Here is a 17,258-nt window from a genome sequence, read left to right on the forward strand (position 1 = left end):
ATTTTTCTGTTTTGTGTTCGACTAGTGCTTAAGCCATGCACAAAAGATTCAGGCCCCAGCTCTGCCACAAATCACGTGATGTGCCTCCATTCTTTGTAGTTACACTTACTTGAGCAATCGCACTTGTTCTATCTACCGCCAAAAGTACAGTCTTCAATATAAATGAGTGGCAAGCATTCCCATAATCTTTGAATGTTCGAGATTCGTGATAGCCGAGCTAATGGTACATAAACTTATTTAAATAGGTAGTTATTGAAAGTCCATGTATAAAAAGCATACCTAATGGAGCTGCATCATAATTATGAATAATTAATACATTTCAGAACCGACCTTCACTGTAGAAAATAGGTTGACAGGTTGTCGGCCACACAAATGTAACGTAATGTGAATAATGGATTCATATTATAAGTCACGGTTTGATTTAATGATGTACCTTAACGCTGTTAAAATATGCTTTATATGAAGTAAAGTTTTTTGTTATTTATACGTTGTGTTGTTTTATTCCATTAATTAATTTATAGATATAGACGCAATGCTGAAAGTCTCGTTGGTCAGTGGCGCACTGAATCGCCATGCTTACATGTCTATTTTAATTTTACATGCCTTAACAGAATCGATTCCACAATTCAAATCACAGATTAGAGAGTATGTATTCAAATCATTAAATGATATCAATGAGTAAGCGGATCGTATAAATAAATGAAAATCAGAATCACAGCCTGCCTACTCTTAGTTTGTTTGAATTTAAAATTCCGTTGGACCATCAGGGCAGCCTAAATTCGGCGATGGATGGATTAGGGGGTTAAGATGAACTCTCTTGTGGCAGCAGAAGTGCGCCGAAAATCACCTCGATTTTTATATTATTTAGCATGTTGTCAAGGATTAAGGCCAGCTACCAACGTGGGGTACCGGAGTTATTCAGACGATGAATAATTACCTATTTGTTCAGCCTTGGCGGCCAGCCAGTCATTAATATTACTGCTGAGTTCTGCCACTCATGGCAAGACAGAAGACATGCTATATCAACTTCAAACGCTGTATTATTCTTGTTACGCTTACCTTGTCTCAAAGGGCTAGTTACCTATCAATATCTGCCTCCCAAGTCCCAAGACAAGTGGCAAAAGGCGACAGTTGATCAAAAAGTGCCACTTGTCTAGCGGGAAGAAATGGCTAAATAACTGTTACCCAAGTCGATAAAGTTATTAAAAATATAAACGTCAAAAGTGACAATTGACATTTTGGTTTGTCAACAGAGCGATGGCTGACGAGACGAGAATTTCATTAAATTTTGAGATTTTAAATTAATTAAAGTTAAAAGAGAGAATTCTCTTTAAGATTTGAATAAAGTTCTCTATCAGAACCTCTCCTCACAATGTCATCCAGTCGCTCCAAATCCTCGATCCTGGACAAGCCACTGAGCAAAGGAAAGGGGGAGATTTCTTTGGCCTTTTACGCCCTGCTTTTCTCCGAAATAGTTCAGTATTGTCAGAACCGCTCACATTCTATTCACGAGCTGCAAAACAAGTAAGTCTTACACAGATTTAGGAAGAATAAGTCGATAAACTATCCTTGATAAAATTGCTATTAATTTTATCGGATGTAATCAATCATTTAAACTTTTCTCTGATTTCAGATTATCAGACATTGGTCAAGATGTAGGCACAAGACTCCTCGATCTGTATTTCGTTCGTGAAAGAAATAGTAAAAGGGAAATTAAACTGCTAAATATGCTGTTATTTGTGAAGTCGACATTATGGAAGGTATTTAGATTCTAACTATGAATTTTGGAGGCTTTATTTAAATCTTTGGATCAAATTCTTCTGTACAAGGGTTTAGTTGATACATTACTTTAATACTTGATTGAATACTTTTTTTATTACAGGTATTGTTTGGAAAAGAAGCTGATAAGTTGGAACATGCAAATGATGATGAAAGAACCTACTACATAATTGAAAAGGATGCACTGGTGAGTATCAACTAATGAGGGCTATCGTTTTTATACTTAACAGTTGGCACCCCTGACGATTGACAGGACCTTACTCTACAGTGGCGCCATCTTGATGAGTGCAAATGTGATAGTCCTCCTACCACTTTAGCGCTCACCAGTTGGTGCCACTGTCTTCGCTACTAGCAAGTGACAGGACCTTACTCTACAGTGGCGCTAACTGGTGAGCGCTAAAACGATAGCCCTCATTAGGAAACTGTCAGCCAAGAAAGAAACCTTTTGGATTATCTACTTTAAAAAACAAGTCTATAAGTTCAAGTTATGGAGTGTCAAGTAATTCAACAAGATTATTGTCATTTGACCAAAGGGTGGCTTTCTAGTTTACATGGATAACCTGCATGTGGATACCACAACATTTAGTTTAGACTTAAGGCTTCTTATTTTATTGTAATTTTTCCAGGTTAACAAATTCATAAGTGTGCCAAAGGACAAAGGTTCCCTCAACTGCGCCACTTTCAATGCTGGCATCATTGAAGCTGTCCTAACCAAGAGTGGATTTGTAAGTATCTAACCTGTCAATTTGCATAATATTGTTATGTACTTAAATTATTTTATATTTGATTATACTTGTTTAATAAGTCCAATACAGATGCTGCAATAGGCAAAAACTACTTCTTGGACTTACACATTGCCTCATGTTGTTTTCTCTTTGCCCATCCCATTAACTTAAAAAATCCCAATTTGTTTACTATTAAATACAAGGGATTTTTTCTATCTATTCATTTTATATAATGTAATCTTTTTTTTTTATTTCAGCCTGCAAAAGTCACAGCTCACTGGCATAAGGGAACCACTTACATGGTGAAGTTTGATGATTCAGTCATATCCAGAGACAAATCACTGGATGATCGCTAATTATATGCTCCTCTGCTACCTCTATAATATGTTAAATTAAAATACTTGTAATAAATCTGTAAGCTTTATGTTATGGTTTTTATAGTCTCAGTAGCCTACAGTTTTAGCATTAAGATTTTTGTAATAATTGAAAGATGAAATTCAATAGCAATAAAATATTTTTTAATCATCAAAGCATAATAAATGACTACATTTTTATTGTAATTTGAAAAGTCTATCACGATACCTCAGACTACCGCACCGACAGGCAGTTTCAAACTTGTTTCTGCTCTCCCATATTATGTACCCATAAATGAACATGGGTGCAATACATAAAATGCCCTTAATGGCTGCTTGCATACATGGTTGGAAGTAGTATGTTTGGTAGCATTTCAATGTCATGAACCTCTGCATTGCTTCATCAAACTGGAATAAGATAGAAAATAGGTATGCCGTAAATAGATGATGTTATGTGTGTAACTATGATGATGAAATGGGCAGCAGCTTGAATAACTGCTTTACCTGTGTTCACGAATAGATGATTTGATTAACTATAGTATTTATTTTTTGGTTAACTAGGCAGCTTGACTAGGAGTCTTACAGATTTCAGAAGCTCAGGAATAGTGTGACATCTAGGCATAGCCTATTTTTAGCCCTACAACCCCTTGTGTTGTGAACCCCACTTCTAGATTATGTTTTCTGGACATGATGCTGTAGAGACCTCTTATGGAGTTATATAGTTACCTCTATAGGCTGTTACAACTGTGGTCACCATCATATCTAAGCATCTAATACCAGGATTTGTGATACCTATATATAATGACTTCTTCTAACTAAGGAAATGGCCAGAACTTCAATTTTCCATAAAAAATGATACATACAACATATCCAGCCTCTTGGGAGTGCTTACAAGGGTCAGTCCTAGCCTTCAAGAACTCTTTCCTGTATTTGGCCCGCCTCTCAATCTGGGCCTTGATGATTTTGCACTCAATTTCTGAGTAGCACTGCTTAGACATTGTGTTTAAAACTATAAAACCACTATGTATTATTAAATTTATTTCTTTATTTATGTATAGGACAGATCAAGAAACTGCAAAGTTATAAGATTTGACAAGTTGTCATAATCATATGTCTGATCTACAGTATCTTGTAAAATACTTTTTTGTTTGAAGCCAGTTATATTATGTACAGTCAGTAGGCAAAAACTAATACACAAAGTATAGTATTTCGACATTAAATTATTTTATTGAACTATACAACTATTATGTTTTTCAATTGTTTTGATTAAGCTAACTTCCAGGTTCTTTCCCTGTAGCGCAGTTCACCACTCCTGATCTTCGCTTCGCGTTGAGCCCGTTCGTTGAAACAAAGGTAACCATATCCAAGCATAGGTAAAACGATAACACATATTCCAAATAAACTAGTTCTCATATTAGGTTTAAAGTGATCATACTGAGTCACTTTCATCGACATGAACTGTTGGATACCCTTGTCGAACTGAAAATTAGAAAAAGATTGGTTTTAGTTCATTGTTTACAATATAAATACTGTTTTTAAATCAAATTACGTAATTATACTCACAACATAACCAGCTTCGGAGGCATGTTTCCAAGGGTTGGTTCTTTGCTTCAGAAACTCTTTACGTAAACCAGCACGGCGGGCAGCCTGCTGCTTAATCAAATTCAATTCTGCATCGGATATGCCGTAATTATTTGCCATTTTGATCTTTCAAATCGACAAATTTTAGAGAAAAGCCACAAACCCTATTTCAGACCTCTGAAATGTTGTGGTAATTTGACAGCAGATGTCAAAAAACATATGACATACGTCAGGGAAACAGTTTTTTTTAACTGGTTATTTTAGATCAAAAATGATTTATGTAAAAAAAGCCTTAATACCTGAAAACTGAAAAGTCTGATTTTTTTTTCTCTATCTATTGTTACCATTTTTTTAGGGTATCATTATCACATTTTATTTGGTATCAATCAATAGACACCCCTAGCAAGGAAGTATTCATTCATAGACAATAAAACGAAAGCGGTGAACGAATGAACGGTTTCCGGCCACCATCTTTTTCGTTTCCCTTGTTGTCGTTGTCAGATCGGCGAGTTTTCTAAAAACCGCAACCATGGGTCGTATGCACGCACCTGGGTAATTTTATTGTTAAATTTTACAGTGTAAAGTGTAAATTACAACCATAATATAAATTTGGGTTATGGTGAATCCAAAATTGTGATGTGACAGCTTCATAACCTCTACGCCGCGCTCCCGACCACCACATGGCAAAGGATAAAAGTGTGATTTTTATGTTTTCAGCAAGGGTATTTCCCAGTCGGCGCTGCCGTACCGTCGCAGTGTCCCAACCTGGCTGAAACTCACTGCTGACGATGTAAAGGAACAGATTTTCAAACTGGGCAAGAAGGGCCTAACTCCATCCCAAATCGGTAAGTTTCTTACAAACGTTCCATGTTTTAGGTCATTTCGACAGGACTTACGATTAGTTTATAGCTCGTATCGTGGTATTAAATTAACTTGTGCTATCTGCTCAGTGTTCCATCATGTGGTATTTTTCACCCTCATAGTCCCAAACCAAATCCAATGAGTAAATAACAAAATTTGTCATTTCATTCATGCCTTTTATAGTGTTTTAAAAATAACTGTTTTGATGTTCATCACAAGAATTTGTAAAAGAAAATAATATGACGTTGACGTTGACGACAAGTTGTATTTCAATCCTAAAATTAGTTTTTTGTAAATGCTACAAAACGAAATCTCTCCTTTTTACAGGTGTCATGCTCAGGGATTCACATGGAGTTGCCCAAGTCAGATTTGTGACAGGCAAGAAGATCCTCAGAATCATGAAGGCTATGGGGCTGGCCCCCGACCTACCTGAGGACTTATACTACCTCATCAAGAAGGCCGTTGCGATGAGGAAGCACTTGGAACGCAACAGGAAAGACAAGGACAGCAAATTCAGACTTATCCTGGTCGAGTCCAGAATCCACAGGCTAGCTCGCTACTACAAGACAAAGAGCGTTCTGCCCCCCAACTGGAAATATGAGTCGAGCACTGCTTCAGCCCTTGTGGCTTAAGTTTTAATTATATTATAAAACTTCCATTGTGTTTTCTTTTCAAGCACCTAGTTTTTCTTGTCATATCACTGTTATCTTTTTCCCAGAAAGGTACACTAGCGAGATAAAATTTAGAACAGTGATTTCCTTGAAAATCAATAATTTTTACATTATGGACAATTTAGTTGTAGGTAGGTAATATTTGTAAATTTAATGTTACTATTCATTTACACTCTTTTACATGGCATGTTTTTTGCCTGCTCAATTCAATTTTAACTCCTGAAAATAATACTAATTTGAGCTCTTTATTAGGATTATTATATTTATTTAGATACAGACTAAGTTTCTAGGCTATGTTCCTATTCCTGAACAAATCAAAATAGGAATATAATACCAAGCAGGAACTTCATTCAAAATATTATCAAAACTAAAGGATTCAGTAGTTCTGCTCAAATAATATTTAAATAAAGAAAGTAAAAATTTGAACCTTCCATATTTTATTCATCAAGTCAGTCAACAATACAAAACTTAGAACTATTACAATTTTTATGATGCAAATAGACTATACATAAGGATTCCAATTGCTTCCATCTTCAGGGTGCAGATTGTTAGTAATCAGTAGCACTACATCGACGATCCACCAAATGCCCAAGCCTCCCAGAGTCAGGAGTTTACCCACAGCTGTACCAGTCTGCCCAAGGCAGAATCGGTCCATGCCCAGGAACCCCAGAAGTATACTGTATATGAGAGTTGTAGTGAAATAGTGTCCAGAGTACCGCACACACGGAAAACCATCTTTCAAGAACGTTCTGCTGCCGTAACACTCGATATTATCCAACGCCTTGCACTGTACTTTAGTCTTCTCAACATTCTCATACAAAACACCTCCAAACTTTACACAGCCGTGACCTGTGGCATCCCTGGCTGTTTGGTTCCCTTTATGGTCGATGGGATGATCACAGTTCAAGAATTCCATCGGTAGAAAGTTGCATTTTACTAGTGGGCCTAGCGGTCGATAGGGCTCGTCTGCATACGGATTGCTATCGGATGAACCGCGAGGAAGGGCAGTTACAAGGACTAAGATATTTAATATGAGACCACTTTTTCCTATCATTATTCTTAATTTCAAGCCATTTCTTAGCTGCTAGCTTTAATATTTTATAATAGAGCAAACACAGGAAATCTCTTGTTGACAAATCTTCCTGTTTTGACTAATTTTGACAGTCATTGTTCAGTTCAGAAATATTGAGCAACGGTAACAAATAACGGTATCAATAAAATAAAACATAATTTCAAATCAAGAGGCTGGAATGTTGATGATGCCATGGCCACTGGCCATCGCCATTACCATCGTCTCAACTCTTGCTGCATGACCTATAATATCGGTCGTGTAACGTGTTGTTACGTTGTTGTCGGGATAAATAATTAACGGTAAACGATTCGTCACGAATCCTTCGTGATGTTTTATATCTATTTCAGAACGATCACAGTAATGTCACTATGACAGTTTAGAAAAAAAATACTGCAATTATTTCGGCTGGTCCTTGTAATGATTTTTGTTTTCCCAATACAATTTATTTGAGAACTTTAGAATAAAATGGAGGTGTTTAATAAATTATACTCATCTGTTAGCAATACAGTTTCACAGTTGTCTGGAGTTTTACCGGGAAATCCAGTGACTAGAGAGTTTGAAGCTACGCAATTCATCGCCAGCGCTGGTCCAGGTAAATACAATAAAACTACATTGCATACTATTCTATTCTCCTTTATTCAACTGAGTATATTAACTCAAGCTTCATTGTTACAGGTTTATTATGGAAAATTTACAAAGGGTATAAAAAGTCGACCAAGCAAGAGGCTTCAATATTTGTGTTCGAGAAGAAACATCTGGAGAGATGGTCGAAGGCTGATAGAGACATAATGCTGGAGACACTGAGGCGTGGCATCGTGCAGCTGACGAAACTGCGACATCCGCAGATCCTTACAGTCCAGCACAGCCTTGAGGAGAGCCGCGAAAGTCTAGCTTTCGCCACTGAACCAGTTTTTGCTAGTTTAGCCAACATTTTGGGCAACACAGAAAACATGCCGCAGCCTGTGCCCAACCATTTGAGCAATTATAAGCTCTATGAGCTGGAAATTAAGTATGGTTTGATGCAGATAGCTGAAGGATTAGCATTTCTGCACAATGATGTGAAGCTTTTGCATCACAATGTGTGCCCGGAGTCGATAATAGTGAACCAGCAGGGCGCATGGAAGATATTTGGGTTTGATTTTTGTATTGCTAACCAGAGTGGTCCAGGAGCAGCTCCGTTCTGGCCTTTTACTGAGTACTGTCAGGCCATGCACCCTTTGACTCAGCCAGTTCTCGATTATTTGGCTCCTGAGTACGTCCTTTCAGCAACACATTCCCCTGCAAGTGACATCTTCTCTCTAGGTATGGTTATTTATGTTCTGCACAGCACAGGACACCAAACGTTGGGGAATGTTGGTAATGATTACTCAAAATTTAAACGGTTTGCCACCGAGATAAGAAATCTGCCTTCTTCAAGGTTATCTTGTGTAGTTGATGGGCTCAGAGATTATGTGAAACTTATGCTGAATGCTACTCCAGAGCTTAGACCAGATCCACATCAGTTCTTAAAAGTAAGTTAATTTGTAAACTAAACATAATTATAGCTACTTTTCCTTATCTATTATTTACATTATGTCTAATCAATCATCAATTATTTTCACAGATTTCATATTTTGAAGATGTGGGTGTAAAAACTCTCAACTACCTGGATTCTTTATTCCAATGGGACAATTTACAAAAATCACAGTTTTACAAGGGCCTGCCGCAGATAATACAGAAAATGCCACACCGGATATGCATTTACCGAATCCTGCCATGTCTCTCAAAAGAGTTTGTGAACCCGCCTATGGTGCCATTTGTGTTACCAAACGTTTTGCTGATCGCTGAGAATTCTACGAAGGAGGAATACATAAAGTATATCCTGCCAGTGTTGAAGCCAGTCATGATGATACAAGATCCGATTCAGATATTGTTGATATTCATGCAAAAGATGGAGCTTTTGTTGAAACTGACCCCAGGAGATGAAGTTAAGAGTGATATATTGCCGATGTTGTATCGGGCTTTGGAATCTGATGCCCAGCAGATACAGGAACTTTGTTTATCTGTCTTACCCACTTTTGCATCTTTAATTGACTATCCGGCGATGAAGAATGCGCTTTTGCCGCGAATCAAGAAGCTGTGTATGAGCACAAACTACATCTCAGTACGAGTAAATTGTTTGCTGTGTCTTGGCAAGTTGCTGGAGCATTTGGACAAATGGCTGGTGTTGGATGAGATTATACCTTTCCTGCCTCAGATACCATCTAGGGAGCCTGCTGTGTTAATGGGGATTTTAGGTACTTATTACTTCTTTAATTTCATTAAGGCTGGGTTACACAATCTTACTTTAATGTTAACAAACGTCAAAAATCTGTCAAACTTCATACAAAAACACACGAAGGTTATAGTTACGGTTAAAGTAAGGCAACTCAGCCTAAGATTTAGATGAGAATGTCACTGGGTAAAATGAAGTTCTCAATCCTTCTTTCTATGATTCCAGGTATTTACAAGCTTGCTCTGAGCCACAAGAAGCTAGGCATCACAAAGGAGGTTATGGCAACAAAAGTCTTACCCTTCCTCATTCCGTTATGTGTTGAGAATGGCTTGACATTAAATCAGTTCAACGCACTCATCACATTGGTGAAACAGATGATTTCTAAAGTAGAAACGGAACACAGAGCAAAGTTGGAGCAACTTAATTCCATCCAGAATGAGTCAAAGTAAGTCATTTACTAATTTGTTTTAACACTGCCATTTGGATAAGCTAAATTAGGTGTAAAATAATAACAAATACAGTGTATGCCATTCTCAAGTCAATACAATTTACTACCCCTTCCCTTTCACTGGTCATTGTGGAAATCCGAAGACCTTTTTGGCCAGCAGTGGATAACGAAGGAACGAACGATTATTAAACAAACTTAATGGTCCTTCGAGCCGGATATGAACTATCTATGGAGCTAGTCATGTTCGATGGTCAAAGTGATAAGCCGTCAAATAAAACCATCCTCTTTTATTCAATTACTAATTGTAATTAAATATCCTTAACTTTCCAGGGTGATGGAGCACTCACTGGCAGCTACAGACAACTTGGTGTCAGCGCCGGCGCCGCAGACCGACATAGACAAAATGTTTTCCGGTTTAGGACTAGATCCGTTCTCTTTTCAAAACTCGAAGGGACCGGAGAAAGGCGAGCCGGCGATGCCAAATGTGGGCGACAACAGCGGGTCGCTTAGCATTGAAGAGAAACAAAGGTTGGTTGAGATATTTTTATATTTTACTAGCTGACCCGGCGAACTCTGTTCCGCCTTAAAGGCAATAAATAAGCCATCGTAATTTTTCCTTATTTGCCCACCGTTTAGACCTACCCTGGACTACGACAAACATATTGAAACCAAAATCAGCTCAATTGGCCCAGCCGTTCTCGAGTTTTAATCAGACTAACGAACAGCAATTCATTTTTATATAATTATATAGATAGATTTATATAGATAGATTAGTTTTAGACCGCGGCTTTGCCCAATTTTTGAATTTAGGTCTGTCAGAAAATTTTGATCGCGCGCGTGAAGCCTTCCCGACACCAAGAAAAACTGTCCTGTTTTCCCTGAGTCTCTAATCCCTACACAAAATTTTATCTAAATCGCGATTCATGCGTGAATGAAAGAGTAATAAACATTCATCTATTCTCACTGTGTAAGATTTCTAAATTGAATATTACTGTATAAAAATAGTTCTTCTAATCATATATTGATTTAATTTCAGGATAGCACAGCAGCAAGAAACAGTCCGCAAGTTCAACAACCAGCCGGCTCCCACTGCCATCCAGGCCATTCCAAAGCACCCTCCTCGCTCCGTAGACCTCACCAGTTCCCTCCTACAATCTAACCTCTCCCAGCTCACCACTCACAAGTCTTTCCCCTCCCCTGCCCCTACCAATCCCCCCCTAAACATGACACTATCAAGCCCCAATTATAATGTCCAAACAGGACCCAATTATAACGTAAACCAACCCAGACCGTACCAGTTCCCAGCGTCCAATCCCAACAGTCTCCCCGGGTTTGATAACCAACTGGCTTTGCCACCCAATACCGGCTGGAATCCTCAATCAACTGGCAATTTCAATAACAAATGGGCCAATAACCAAAACCAGCAAACTAATATGAAACAGGACTGGTCAGCCTTCGAATCTCTTTTACCGAGTCAGAGCAATAACAATCCGACCACCAATAACAATGTTAAAAAGTTAACTGACAGTGAAATGATGGATTTGCTGAGCTAAACTCGGATTAAGAACAGGGTCTCGAGATTTCGTTATTTAACCGTTTTACAAAGTAGAATTATTGGACTGGTAAGTGAAATAGAAAATGTTTTACAAACTCATTCCTATAAACTATAAGTTACAAGTTTCAAGAAGGGAATATATTTAATACTATCATTATTAAATCCACTAGTAGTAAATCACGACTGTAATCAGCATGTATACTTATTTACTTATTTCATAATTATTATGTATCAGATTTTACACTATGTACTACAAGTTTAAAAAATACTATTTAATGAAATAGGGTCTGAACACTTCATTTTAAAGAAAATCATGTGCACATTCCTATTATTTTTAAATTATTATTAATGAAATGAGGGTACGTAAGCATTTGACCATTTTTGTATAAATATTTTATTTATTCGAATTTACATAAAAATAGAATAGCTTTTATTAAATAATGAATTACAATTATTTTGTTTGAATCTGCTGTTATATTTAATACACAAACTTCACGCAATTTGTTGAAAATTACGTTTTTTAATTGGTGGTGCTATAATTTTTATTGTTTTTAGATGTTTCAGCAGATTTGTTTACACGTTTTAATCTATGAAAAGTGTAAAACCTGACTGCAATAACTTTGTCGATATTCTTTGGGTTGTTTTAATTAAGAGCAACATCACTATTGATAAAAATATTGGATCTTATTAGCCCAATTCTGCTATTTTAGTCCAAAAGTAGGTACAGAATATAAAGTATTTTTTTTAATGCGGCAAAGATAGTGCAGTCAGATATTTATTATTATTTGTATAATCTTGATCGACATGTATGTTTGTCCATAATTATCCTAGTGTAACTAATTTAATGAATAGTCGCATAAAATCGTTTTATCTATCAACTCCATTATTATATTAGGAAAACTGATCTCTTAATAAATAGATTAATGGAAAACATATTTTTCTTTATGGTAACATTATTTTTCTTATTTCTAAAGTAAGTTGTATAAAAATTAACTATTCTTCGTCATGATTAACTTTTTAAAGCGCTTCTATTTCAGTCTAAAATCTTGAGTCTCGACTGAGCCACTGGTAGTTAATGTAATTTACATACTCACTTATACAGATAGCTAGGAGGTGGGTTTTTATTATGGCCATATAATTTATAAACATATACCACCATGTGCGACGGATCTACAATAGATTGGTATACCACAGGTTTCAATATACTGTACAGCCCGGTCAAGCTAACTGCGCATTTGGCAGCCGTGACGTCACATCGACGCTCTGGTATGGACGAGGCGAACGCGGGGAGGTGTGCGGGTGAGTGCGATGGAGAGTCGCGAGAGCGAGATGCGCAGTTAACTCGACGGGGATGCACTAAAGCCTGGTCCATGAGCACGTAGAATTTTGTCGCGACTGTGCGACGGGCGCCCACAGTGAGTGTGCGAGCGCGACAGCAACATAATTACGCGCGAGCGATAAGGATGGGTAGCTTGGGGTCATTGGACAAAATTCTACGTGCTCACGGACCAGGCTTTAGACGTAACGTGCTTTCTGACGCGTATAAATCTAATGAAACAATGTAGCATCGCAATAAGTACGTACAATATTGGAGCACACGTCAAATTCCTCGTCAAACCCCCTTAGCAGAAACTACGCCTATAATACGATACAAAACTGATCATAAGCACTATCTTGCACTATCTGCGTCTTCTAAAAGAAAACGCCAAGAACATCGCAGCGGTGACCGCCTGCAGAATAGCAGCTGTTAAAAAGCAGGTTCTGTATTCGTAGTTCCTGACCAAAGACCAGGTGAGGATGAAGGTAGCTACAATCAGGTTAGTTGCGGTGATGGTGGCTGTTGTATCGAACTCGTTGAGGGTGCTGTTGTATAGCGGCTGTAGGAGGATGCTGGAGGAAGCGGTGGAAATGCTGGCGAACATGCACCAGAGGATCAGCAAGCTCCTGTTCCCTGATAAGGTGATTCCTGGAAAAAGATTTAAAATCATGACTGTTAAACCTAAGATCCCAATGTGACAGTCGATTGTCGAAAACCTTTGGATTATAAAAGCAGCCTATTCTGTTTCAGCTTGCTTCTTTACATAGTTATTTGGAGGGCTAAGTACTTAGCAATGAGGGAGCTATCATTTTACATCATCATTTGACATTGCACCAAGACTTTGACAGATGAATATTATGAAGAGGCCTCTTCGACTTCCACTGTGACCGGGGTCAAGCCGACAAAGTCCTGAGATACTAGAGGTAACATGTCACTTTTTGGGGGCTTTATTACCATAGAATCCGAGTGCGCCAACCACACAGAAGAAGGCGCAGAGGCGAGTTTTTTCATTGATGTCCTTGGGCATGGCGAGACAAAGCATTATGAAGCAGAGAGCGGCGCCGTGTCCCATCGCGATCGTCGTTGCAACCTGAGGAAAGTGAAAGAAAACTAAAAATTACCACATTCTTAAAGAAAATTGGATTTACCGGATATTCGAGGCATCGACCCATTTACTGCAATCAAATGTTAGTCATAATATTCAAGTATAAATTAGATTAAACCAATAGGACTTGGTGATTCAGCTTACGTTTGTTTGTCACGTGACTGCAATTAGTATAACTTTATGTATTTAGGTGCTCCTATCATTAGCCACCCCTGTTATTACTACTTAACCCATTAACGCCCATAGTGAAACCACGATATATTTTCATAATATTTTTTATTATTGCTACTGAATGGATTACAAGTAATCTATAAACACAAAAAAATATTTAAAAAAAAAAAAAAACCTTGAAAAAAAACCCTGTACACAGGTGTGTACAATGGGCGGATCAGGTGAGAAATTTCCCGAAGCAAGGTCGCTCTACGCAAAGCGTTTTCAGGCATTTAGAGCAACGCCAACGCCCCTACTATGGCAAATAACACACCTAAGAGGGTTTACAATACGGTTATGCCCTCCATTGCTTGACTGTAAATATGATATTGACGATGATGGCCGCGTCTTCGTTTTATTATTGGGTAAATACGATCTGGCAATAGATCGCCTAAAAGCCAATTGATCCAAGTACGTTGTGTTTTTGGTTTACATGGTAAGTACATATAAGCGCCATGCATTTGAGACCGCCATATCCACTAGTTTGGGTGATTTCTTGAGCAGTAGAAAAAATGGGTGATATTTTTCTCCAAGTAGGATTTTCAGCAACTTCGTTACGAGCACGTTTTTGAGCCGGACCAAGGCTTGAAAGAGTTTCTTCATCGCTACTGACCCACTCCGGCTCTTCATCTGAAGGTTGGTGGCGTAATAGCTCGATAGTACCTGGTATATCTCAAAGTACCGAGGAAGTCAAATCATCTTATGCACCTTCTTCTTCATCACTAACAACAGCAGGATCAGGTGGTACGATGATCAATTTGAGCTCCGTATCGTCATCTTCAGCTGCCATAATGGATTCGATGGCTTCCTCTAGTCTTGAAACTCGTTTTGAGATGATAAATGTTATCTATGTGACATCTTCAATTATCAATCTTATCTTGAAAAAAATGTTTTTCTTAGTATACATTCACCCACTGTACACAAGCGTGTACACCAACATTCATGAACAATTTTTGGTATGTTATATGTATATATTTATTATTTTTTTAGCTTATAATAATAATGTACAATGTAAACTTACCTTGAAACGTAGAATTGAATCAAATTATAGCTAAAATATATTATATCAGTATTATTTCACAACCGGCGCCAGTCACTTTGAGAAAAGGTCGGAAAAAAATGTTAATTAGACATTTATTTTTACACCACCCTCCAACTTTTTTATATTTCTTACCTTGTATCGACATCTAGATTAGGTTTTATCAAGTAATTTGACTTAACATTAAAAGTTGCGTTCAGAAATAAAGTTTAAAGAAGTGTACACACGTGTGTACAGAGGGCGTTAATGGGTTAAACTAATCTGCTTATCAGCTACATCCTAATCAATCTTCTTTATTGTGGATTATTTTTTCAACGGTTAAGTAATTTGATACGCACCCACCAAATATTCTGAGGGACCTGCACCCAAACAAACGCTGGTAAGAAAACTCCCAAGACCACGATTGAAAACGTCGTGCAAAGGTGCAGCAGCGCGTACAAATAAAAGTTGACGTCCATCAGCATGTTGGCTATTGTGATCAAATTCTTCTTCAATGATGCTGTTCGTCTGATTGTCCCGGCCGTCGGTTCAGTGGCAAATACTACGTTGCTTTGAGGTGCATTTACTGTAGTTTCCCTGTACAGAGGTTGAGGATTCTGATTATCCCTGTCTATGTCTTCCAGTTCCTGATATCTGTGAGTTCCGGCACTTCCGGCATAGTTCATGATATCCATAGACCCAAAGTTGGATGAGAATCTGTTAGAAGAAGTTTCGGCAAACATCGAGCTGAAGTCTGAAGAGAACCGATGTTGTTGATCGTTTACTGTAGCAACGCTACTTTCTCTAAACTGTACAGCTGGGTCTAGAATTTCTCTAGCATTATTCCGTGATTTGAAAACGACGACATCATTGTCGTCATCCTGGGCTGCGCTCTGTGGAGGGTTTTGTGCAGCAGGTGCTGGATTGGGTTGGTTTTGATTGGAGTATATGACTTCGTCTTCATCTTCAGCTGCGTCGCGGAGCATGTTGTAGGTTGTTCTTATGACTTTCTCTATGTAGACTGGCCTGGTGTAGGAAGCAAGGAAGAGACAGTTCTGCATCAGAATTGCCGCATATATCATTACAATGATGTCGCCACTATACACAGTGCAAAGGTAGCCGATCACGAGGGGAGCCAAGAAGTTGCCTATGGATGGAGCCATGCGAACTAATCTCTGAGCTATCGTGAGATTTTCTCGGAAGTAATGAGTTATTATAACTTCTGTCTGTTGTCCTGTTAAAGCCCATCCCGTACCTGTAAAGTTAAATCAAATTGATTACTTACTTTTTGTTTTGAAATGACTGCAAACAATGAATAACCCGTAAGTTGGTAAACCCCCTCCCCCCTACGTCTCTTCTTTGAAGATAAACCTACTAAAGCACCTACAGCTTCTTTATAACGACGTACTAAAAAGTGTCCTTCAAGGAACATATTTGGGTCCATTGTTGTTTCTATTCTATTTTTTGCCGCATTTATTGAAGTATTTTGTATGTGCAATTAAACAATGAATATCAGTCAGTCCAATGAACTCCTTCACCCGACATAAAATTGATAATAATGCAAACTTACACTAATCGATTGTCATAAAATTAGTGTTAGAATGATAATTTATGTAGACAAGTTTTTAACTGTGGTTGTGAGCATTCACAATAACTAACAAACTACACAACACCTGTGCACACAATACAAGTTCAATGCCACTAATAAAGATGTCGTGCGTGACGTTGATCATAATAACTCACCTGCGAATATCCCTGAGAATATATTCACTATGTGGTCATTGCTATAAGTATCTGTTGAGTAACTAGATAACAGAACCCCGGCGACAGTAAGGCACAGCCCTGCCAGACCCATGAACCTTGGCATGTTGAAGATTTTCACCACCGCTCTGCACCACGACTCCAGGAGGAGCCTTATAACCACCATAATAATCGGCACTAAAGCTATATCCATATCCCATATCTTCCGCGATTCCTCTTCATCGTGATCCTCATCCCTGTTAGCTCTGAGGATCACCAAACCGTAAAGAGTAAGTAAACTCGGGATTGTACTGTTGTATATCGATGCAGACACTACGATCAACCACCCGTAGCCTCCATCGGGAGGAGTTGGTCCGATTTCGGGCTGTGTCGCCACTACTCTGTCCAAATGTAAATCCTGGACACGAGTTTCGCGACGTTCTGTTCGGTTAACTTCCTGACTTCCAAGGTTATCCATGGTTTTCACACAATAAACAACAAAATCATGACTAAATTGACTAAGCAGCAAATGAATTATCTACTAGAGAATGGGTGTGTTATCTTATCA

At 38.2% G+C, this 17,258-nt stretch overlaps 5 protein-coding genes across 6 annotated transcripts in view; 3 read left to right on the top strand and 2 right to left on the bottom strand.

Annotated features, from left to right (window-relative positions):
• Nucleotides 1-17,245, bottom strand: part of LOC135076051 (uncharacterized) — a 33,173-nt gene extending 15,928 nt beyond the window's left edge. The window contains exons 1-4 of one of the 2 annotated variants that reach the window (XR_010258171.1): nucleotides 16,694-17,245; nucleotides 15,310-16,205; nucleotides 13,572-13,707; nucleotides 12,714-13,265 (exon numbers count right to left, since the gene is read on the bottom strand). Coding sequence is in view for 1 of the 2 variants with exons in the window: in XM_063970504.1 (XP_063826574.1) it covers nucleotides 12,979-13,265; nucleotides 13,572-13,707; nucleotides 15,310-16,205; nucleotides 16,694-17,168 (1,794 nt within the window). In the remaining variant the exon portion in view is untranslated. Of the gene's footprint in view, nucleotides 1-11,663; nucleotides 13,266-13,571; nucleotides 13,708-15,309; nucleotides 16,206-16,693 lie in introns of those variants that run through there. The other variant, XM_063970504.1, reaches the window with a different exon arrangement.
• Nucleotides 1,239-2,928, top strand: LOC135076042 (trafficking protein particle complex subunit 5). The gene is made up of 5 exons (XM_063970491.1): nucleotides 1,239-1,524; nucleotides 1,634-1,760; nucleotides 1,883-1,966; nucleotides 2,406-2,504; nucleotides 2,762-2,928. The coding sequence occupies exons 1-5, from the start codon at nucleotides 1,373-1,375 to the stop codon at nucleotides 2,858-2,860; spliced, it is 561 nt and encodes a 186-aa protein (XP_063826561.1). The 5' UTR covers nucleotides 1,239-1,372; the 3' UTR covers nucleotides 2,861-2,928.
• LOC135075820 (small ribosomal subunit protein uS15) lies at nucleotides 4,879-5,955 on the top strand. The gene is made up of 3 exons (XM_063970280.1): nucleotides 4,879-4,990; nucleotides 5,156-5,283; nucleotides 5,627-5,955. The coding sequence occupies exons 1-3, from the start codon at nucleotides 4,968-4,970 to the stop codon at nucleotides 5,929-5,931; spliced, it is 456 nt and encodes a 151-aa protein (XP_063826350.1). The 5' UTR covers nucleotides 4,879-4,967; the 3' UTR covers nucleotides 5,932-5,955.
• On the bottom strand, nucleotides 6,389-7,189 carry LOC135075821 (TM2 domain-containing protein CG11103). The gene has a single exon (XM_063970281.1). The coding sequence runs from the start codon at nucleotides 7,022-7,024 to the stop codon at nucleotides 6,473-6,475; it is 552 nt and encodes a 183-aa protein (XP_063826351.1). The 5' UTR covers nucleotides 7,025-7,189; the 3' UTR covers nucleotides 6,389-6,472.
• Nucleotides 7,423-12,230, top strand: LOC135076049 (SCY1-like protein 2). Its single transcript, XM_063970502.1, has 6 exons — nucleotides 7,423-7,634; nucleotides 7,718-8,553; nucleotides 8,646-9,318; nucleotides 9,522-9,741; nucleotides 10,075-10,272; nucleotides 10,781-12,230. The coding sequence occupies exons 1-6, from the start codon at nucleotides 7,508-7,510 to the stop codon at nucleotides 11,295-11,297; spliced, it is 2,571 nt and encodes an 856-aa protein (XP_063826572.1). The 5' UTR covers nucleotides 7,423-7,507; the 3' UTR covers nucleotides 11,298-12,230.
• Nucleotides 17,246-17,258: the final 13 nt, after the last annotated feature.

Source organism: Ostrinia nubilalis, chromosome 11, assembly GCF_963855985.1.
Source record: "Ostrinia nubilalis chromosome 11, ilOstNubi1.1, whole genome shotgun sequence".
In the NCBI taxonomy this organism is placed as follows: Eukaryota; Metazoa; Arthropoda; class Insecta; order Lepidoptera; family Crambidae; genus Ostrinia; species Ostrinia nubilalis.